This window comes from Girardinichthys multiradiatus, chromosome 10 (genome assembly GCF_021462225.1).
Source record: "Girardinichthys multiradiatus isolate DD_20200921_A chromosome 10, DD_fGirMul_XY1, whole genome shotgun sequence".
NCBI classification, from domain to species: domain Eukaryota; kingdom Metazoa; phylum Chordata; class Actinopteri; order Cyprinodontiformes; family Goodeidae; genus Girardinichthys; species Girardinichthys multiradiatus.
This window is the reverse complement of record NC_061803.1, coordinates 14967641-14975695: the sequence shown is the minus strand read 5'-3', so window position 1 is coordinate 14975695 and position 8055 is coordinate 14967641. Positions and strand designations below refer to the sequence as shown.

Here is an 8055-nt window from a genome sequence, read left to right as displayed (position 1 = left end):
TCTCTAGCAGTTTTTGTTATAGGCCGCTTGGCATAGGTGGGTTAAAAGACGCTTTAAAAATTTTATGTATGTATGTATACTTGTGACCCTTATAGAGATTCAAGCAAATCCACAAAAAATTCAAACGTCTGATCCATTTTTGAAGCATCACTGCAGTTTTATAATCATTCCATTCTTGTAAAAGAACACTTTAAATAAATAATTGAAAGCTCAAAATTAATATGCCATTAATGTGCCTGATGTGTATATCTAAAAACTGACTAGAAATATAGTTTTCTTACTTGTAGGCTGTTTTTCTGTATATTTGAGTTGATCTGCATCCTCCTTAGGTGTTACAGTTTCACATAAAAGTTATTTCTTTTTCAATAAGCATAAAGTAAAATACTTGTTTTACATGAATAAACATTTCTAAAGTGTAACTTGTATTTTTTTGTGTATGGTTTGCATCTGTGAGGTTTGTTTAAATTTCCATAAATCAATACATTTATATTAGGATCAAATGACTGCTTTTATTGTCTTTAATGATGTTTCTTTGTAAATAGAGTGAAGTTTATTGTTGATTTGATATATTTGTTCTGCAATAAGAGCCTTCACCTGCTTGCTTTCATAGCAGACCATTGTTGGAGGGACTGTTTCACAAACATATTGAAATAATTGCATTTGTTTAAGCTTGTGTTTGTACAGCTACCCTTCTGAAGTCTGATTGTTTCTCCTCGGTGACGCTTGGCACTGAGAAAAGAAGCTCTGTTCGAGCTTCTGAATGTCTCTCCTCCGGATGAAATCACAGGGGAGATAACACAGCTCATCACTATGGACACAAACACTGAGGTCTGTGGGGCAGTCAGTTCACAGCACAAACACACATTCAACTCAACATGTTTCGCTGACTGACTCAAACACTTGATGGGGCTGGCATCATCAACAGAGAAAAACCACATCAGATGAAGCTCTTCTTTCAGTTTCTTTGCTGACCAAACCAGTTTCTCAGTGGTTCATTCAGACACAATTCACTTAAATAAGAGGCAGTGACTGAAAAACGCCCCTAATCTTTCAGAAGTTTCTGTTTTCCTTACATAACTATAAAATGTGTTGAGCTTCAGTTTCCTAAATCAAAACTTGAACCATCATGTGGTCTGCTGCTTCCTCATCCATTATTTTTATTTAACAAAAACTGATATTTCAGATATTTACATACACTGCATAAAAAGACACGTAACCCTTTGTTCACCCTGTCTGACTATAAAAAAGACTAAACTTTCTTTTTTCTTTAAGTCAGTTAAGAATATCATTTTACTCTATTTGTAGATGCCAGAGTAATTAGATTTTTTTTTTATTCTATTCAAATTCTGAAGTTTAAATTTCCTTAGTTTTTGGTGGAATTGCCTTTAAACTATGACTTGGGTCAAATGTTTTTGGTATGCTTCCACAAGCTTCTCACAACAAATTTTGGACCATATATCCCTTAAGTCATGTTTGGAGGGCACCTTGGTTGCACACACCTTTTTTTTGACTTAGATGAGGGTTTTGTGATGGTGACACCTAAAACATCAACTTTTTTGTGCTTAAGCCACTTTGTAACTAATTTGGTGGTAATGTTGGGTATTTGCCCATTTACCCCTTTTTCCCTGAGCTTAAACATCCTGGCTGATGTCTTCTGAGTTTGCTATAATATTTCAACATACTGCTCTCTCCTAATGTCATCTATTTTGTAAAGTGTACCAGTCCCTGTTACAGCAAAACAACATTATGCTGTTAGTCCCATACTTTACAGTTGGGATGTTGCTCTCAGACGTGCAAGCTTCCCCCTTTGTCCTCCAAACATAGCAATGGTCATGATGGCCAAACATTTCAGTTTTATTTTCTCCAGACCGCAGGACATGTCTCCAGTAATTAAGATCTTTGTCCCTAATTGTATTTAAAACTGTAATCTGGTCCACCTGTTACCTTCTGCATGGCTATAACAGAGTATGAAGCTTTGATGAATTCTGATTCCTGACAAAAACTACGACTTAAAATTGTTTTTTGTGAAGTAAATCAAAAAATATATGTATACATATTTTTATATAAGACTTATCCGTATCTGTTTATATATCAGACTTGTTTATATTAGACTGATACGAAGACAAAAACAAAGAATACATCTAAGTAGCTGATTTTGATATTTTTGTGTTGCTTTTTGACGTTCACGCCAGGACCATTTTAAATTGAGATGGGGAAATAACGCCATCTCGCGGCCAGCAAAGAGAAGTACGTTCACCGTGTTTAGCCCGCCTTCTAACTGATTCAAGTTCCCCATTGGTTTAAAGTGTCAAGAACTAGAATGTGATTGGTTACATTTGTTTTCTGTTGACCAATTAACGTTTTGTTTACAGTTGTTCATGGGAGGTGAACGTTTAAAGCGGAAGTGACGCCACCGATTTGTAAAGGTCCCAAATCATGAGTTCGTTTAATTCGAAAAGCGAGAGTGTTAATAAAAACGGTAGTTAAAAGGAAATGAAAGCAAAGGACATGTAACCGAGTGACCCGCTAATCAGTAAGATGCTCTGTTTCGGCGTTATATCCGGGAGGTCGTCGGTGTCTTTACACAAGGTTGGATGCTAAGCTAACACTCACTTTTACTTACGCGTGAAATAAATATCCGCTAATATTCCCTTTATGTTAAAAGCAAGAGGTCGCCTTTAGGTTTTATCTTCCAGAATAATACTCACCAACAGTAAAATTATTCCTAAATAAATTGTTACTTTAACATTTAATCACTAGAGGATTACAGGTTGAGACTGGCGAACTTCTGCAGAGGTTAAGAAGACTGAAATTAATGTTTAAGTATTGGATTAATCTCCAGGGAATAATAATGATCAACATGTAAAAGCTGTGCTGAAGAATTGTTTGAACATCAGGAGTCTTAACTACAGGAGTTTTTGATGGGTTGGGGATGTACAGGCTCAGAATATAGGTTCACACAGTTTCGGTACTGTTAGCAAAGCTGTCATTGCATCAGACAGTCAAGCTACGTTAATAAGCATTAAAACGGGTAAATCAAGTAGACTTGTTTTGTTGTATAAACTGCAATGGATATTGCTCCAATTATATAATAATAATAACACTAATGTTCAGTTTATTTGGATTCCTGCTCATGTAGGCATTGTGGGAAATGAAGAGGCTGATAAACTGGCCAAACAGGCCCTTAAATTGGATGAGATTAACATTAACATCCCATTGAGCAAAGCTGAGGGGAAATCGGTGATTCAGGAATGGGTCATTAAGATGTGGCAAGAACAATGGGATAATAATGACACTGGTAGACATCTGTATCGGATACAAAGGAATGTTGGGGGTAATAGGTGGAGGGATGGGAGCAGGAGAGAGGAGGCAGTGATAACTTGCTTGAGGATTGGTCATTCAGGCTTTGTACCAAATAGGAAAACATCAGACAGGAGCGTGTAGCTATTGTGGTCAATCTAAAACGGTTGAACATGTAAATAACTCAGTAAATAACCCAAATCTATTAACGTTTTTAGTTTAATGAGGTTACATTAAAAGAAGAGGTTTTATGTTTCTTGTAGGTAGTCAACCCGTGCAATATACATTGAAAAAGATTTGCCATTATTTGCTAATTAACAGTCACATAATAATTATTTGCTAATCTTATTACCCCGACAGATGTGCGCAAACATCACCATATGAACTTTGACCTGGGTTAGGTTTCACTATGATTTAATTCAGTTTACCTGTTTTTACAAGACAAAGTGTACCAGTTTAGACACAGAAAAATATAATCAGTCCAATCATATGGAGAGATGCATTAGTTCCAATGATATGTCTAAAACTACTTGAAAACTTTCTCTCACCTGATTGGGGCTTTAAACTCTGTCCTATAGGGAGAGGTTGACTAGTACTTTGGAGAAAATTGTAGGTCGCCTTTTCTGCCTTTAAGTCTGATTGAGACGAGCAGCAGAGCATTGTAGAAAGATTTCTTAGAGTTTTGCTCTCTGAAATGTTACACTTTATGGTTTTATTAGTTTAGTTGCTGATAAAGTCTTGTAGTTTTTGCTGTTCCTCACCTCTAAAATGAAAAACCCAAAGAATAATTAAAGCATTGTTGTGTTTTCCAGCTCTTCCTCCTCTCCTTGTTACATGTGAGAGCTCATCGCTTCGGTCTCTGTCCTCTACATTCATGGAGACATTTTCACAATGGGATCATTCGCTCCATGCCAGCCGGACCGGAATCTACCACTCCTCCTGCACAGACGGGCCTAGCTGAGAACTCTGACTTCGAGCGGAACCGCGGCTCCTCTTCTTCCTGGTCCCCCAAGCAGGGGCCTCCAACGGCTCCCACCCATTGCTGCATGAGCGGCTGCCATAACTGCGTTTGGATTGAGCATGCGGAGCAGCTCTTGGCGTATTATCAGGATGGAGGAGATAGAGCGCTCGCTGCCATCGAGGACAGCGTTCTTGATGAGAATCTCAAAGCATATCTTAAGATGGAGATCAAATTGCTGAAAAAGACGTGATGCTTTACTGTGAAGTATCAGATGGTGGCTCCCACCTACCTCATGTGGACAGATTTGGGCTCTTGTTTATGGGCTTAATGAAAGCTGAATATTTAAGTTGCGTATTTTATCTTGCCAGCTGCCACACAGTTTGACAAGAAAATTAGTTTAAAATGTGTTTCTAGTAAAAATAAAATCCACAGCTGGATGACTCGAAACTAGGTGGATTTTGAATTAAATATCAAATGTTTGTTAAATGTTGAACCAACCTTTGGCATTTCATTAACGCATGAAATTGCATTGTGTCTCTTTAATTCATTCAAAGTTATGACTGTGGAGAAATAGGTGTTGTATATTGTTTAATCAGTTTTAGGTTCCTGTACGTAGAAATCACCAACATCTTTTAAAATAACCAGTTTGGCATTAATTCTGATATAACATTTGTAATATATTTTGCACAGACTTTTTAAAAATAATGTTTATTCTATTTATTTGTTTTAATTTAAATGATTTTATTTTCCAGAGAGAAATAGTCCAAATATCCAAACAAACCTACCAGTTCTGACTGAAATAAGTAAATATATCAACAATTCAAGCAGTAAAAAGAATGAATGAATGAACTGCTGTTGTCTAAATATAAATAAAATGCAATTTTACATCTTGCTGCTTACCACAAACCTTCCTCTATAAATGACTTAGATTTTGTGTAGGGGAACATGTTGATTTCCAAAGGTCTTATGGCCTAAAGTTTGAAGGGTTTTCCATAATGTGAGCTGTGTGTGTTGTACGTAAATATGTACAATCCTCATAAAGGTTTTTGAAGTAATGACTGAGAAAGATAATGCACACTTTCCTAGACCCAAGTTATTTAATCTGATCTGCCTTTGTTCAGATTTTGAGAATGTTCTAAAAAATTAGAAACTTTATTCTGGTTAACAATTGAATTTTAAAATGAAAAACATGCAAGAACTCTGAAAATGTGACACAAGATTTAAACATTTAGCTTGTCATCTACTCCTAACTGAAGCCTCATTAATAGTCGTTTTCATGTCATGAAGGTTTTTTAAAGGGACCGTTTGGAGTATTTGAGGTTTTCTGGAAAGCCTATAAATAGTATCTTACCTGTTGAGTTGTTTTATCATGGCAGATCAGATTCCATCAACTTTTGCTTTGGTTCTGCTTTGACTCACAGATGTTTCTGAAACTAACCTGTTCACCCAAAGAGTAGTTAAATTAAACTCTAGTTTACCATAAGACATTCATTTGTTATAACTTATTAGTTGCATGCTTGGAAATCTGAACTTTGTCTTCAATGTATAAATCAATGATCTGTGAAAGGGAGAAGAAAAATCATGCCGATTTATATTGTAGCTTTGTTTTACTTTGCTCTTTTCCTTGGAACCTGTTGTAAATAGCAAAGAAAGAAAAACACAATTCAAATAAGTTTAGTAGAAGGAATGAACAATACAATTTTTACAAGTCTAAAATGGAACATGTGAAGGAAAAAAAACAAAAGTTTGAGACCTAAAATAAAACAATAGATGAACCGTATTTGAAAGTCATGCCTTTAAATGAATAGAGATACAAAAAAGCAATTTTTAAGGATGAAAAAAAAAGGAACACAAAGTCAAAATGTTGCAAATTAACAACTAAAAGTTTGAACAACCCTTACGGAATGACATTAAAGTTTGTTTTTTGTACTTAAACCTTTAACCTAGTGCAGAGGAGGTCTGCAAAAAAGGTAAAACTGAGAGTCTACATCCATCTGTAAAGCACAGTGGACACTCTGTCATGGTTTGGGCTGCAGTACAAGCCATTGTCTTGGATGTCTTCTCAAATAAAAAAAACAATTAGGCCGATTTTTCTCTATGATCTATCATGTAGGAAAAATTCGATATAGAATAGCTTCATCGTTTTTTTACCAGAATGATCCCAAAAAACCAGGAGGAAACCTGCAGGAACATATAATCTGGATAGAAAACACATGATAAATACTACATTGATCACAGACTGACAACCCCAGAGTCAAAACCTGTTAAAGCAGTGGGCACTTCATCTTGATGGAAAATGCAGCAAAAAGAAGAAAACATCCCAAAAAAAACTTTGAAATGTATCTTCAGCAAAATCTGATTCAGTTTTTATTAAAATGTTACCAAATAATAGCTCGTTTAAAGTTTACACTGTAGAATACTTCATAAAGCACAGGAATCAGTAATTAAAAAGGGACGTCCTGCTTTACATCTTTTTTAAAAGTTAATTTGAACTGGTCAGTTAAAGCTAACTTTACTGGTCACAATAAATTCAAACAGGAGCAAGGTTTCTCAATGGCCTCTAGAGGTAGTTATAAAGTGCGACGTGTCCTAATCAAATAAACATCTTATTCATTTTCTTAAATAATTTCACTCTTGAACAGATTTTACAGATTTTTACAGACTGTTAGATAATAAATCTAAAAAAAGTAAGTGTTCTGTGTAACGGATTTGCATTTTGAATATTTATTATCCAAGGCTTTGTTGTTCTCCTGATGTTAATAGGATTTAGAGGACTGATGGAGGCATGTGTCATAATTGACGTCTGTCAGTTACTCAGCTGGTGAATGCAGCAAACGGCCTGAAGTCCCTCAGGTCCAGTTCACCAAGGCGACGGTGACCCTGATCTTATGCTCTGAGTAAGCATCAGCGTAGTAATACGATGCAGTTTTACACTGTTATTTATACAGAGCTCAATGCAGCCGCTCCAGCCTCGCACAGTGATGCCCTGATATGGGTTATGCATCAGATTTTACTCATCATACACAGAAGTCTGAACCCGATGACTGACAGTGTAAGATAAAGTCAAGACAGATTATCACCATGCCAAGGCTTCAGTTTCACTTTGCGTCATGGCATTGTGTGTTAATTACCTGACATAGACTTGCAGAGTCATGCTTTAAAAATTTAAAAACATTGCTTCTTTATGCTTTAGGCTTGGAGTTTAACAAGGCTGAACTTTGCCTTTGGTCCAATTTGACAAAATCTGGACTAGATCTTATATTGGAACTCAATTATAGTCATGGAAAGGATATCTTGTTAAGGAAACTTGTGGTCCCATCTGTTATTTGCAGATGATTTGGTTGCATTGGCATCTTTAAGCCATTATCTTCTGTGCAACCGGAGCAGTTTGCAGCTGTGTGAAGTGTGAAGCAGACTGGTCCATCTTGGTTGGCCGGTTTTACTTTTAGTGAGAGTAAATGTATTGAATACATATTCTCTATACTTCCTTACCTGTTGGTGTGGAGCTTCACACAATCTCCAATTAACAAAATTTCACACACAGTGCATCATTTTGATGTGATATAATCTTACGCTTTTCTGATTTCGGATATGAGAATATTTTGTTTCTAGCCTAGTGGATTAAAAGGGAAGCACAGATGTTGACAGTGTAAAGAATAAGCTATGCAGTTGTCACAATGCTGTACATTGTGTTCACATTTAGCCTAAGAGTTATGTTGACATAGCCTATTCATTTCTGTAACAAAAGAGTCAGACACATGTTCCCTTCTGATCATCCTGTTGAAGGATTAGCT

At 36.1% G+C, this 8055-nt stretch overlaps 1 protein-coding gene across 1 annotated transcript; it reads left to right on the top strand.

The window, feature by feature from the left end:
* Nucleotides 1-2386: 2386 nt before the first annotated feature.
* oxld1 (oxidoreductase-like domain containing 1) lies at nucleotides 2387-5746 on the top strand. Its single transcript, XM_047376354.1, has 2 exons — nucleotides 2387-2589; nucleotides 4113-5746. Exons 1-2 carry the CDS (start codon nucleotides 2539-2541, stop codon nucleotides 4509-4511), a joined length of 450 nt encoding a protein of 149 aa, XP_047232310.1. The 5' UTR covers nucleotides 2387-2538; the 3' UTR covers nucleotides 4512-5746.
* The last annotated feature ends 2309 nt before the right edge of the window (nucleotides 5747-8055 follow it).

Bases quoted from the DNA above. Each gene is read 5' to 3' on its own strand.
- oxld1 (XM_047376354.1), top strand. From the start codon at position 2,539: ATGCTCTGTTTCGGCGTTATATCCGGGAGGTCGTCGGTGTCTTTACAC. The intron at 2,590-4,112 runs GTTGGATGCTAA...TGTGTTTTCCAG, and splicing joins CGTCGGTGTCTTTACACAAG to CTCTTCCTCCTCTCCTTGTT.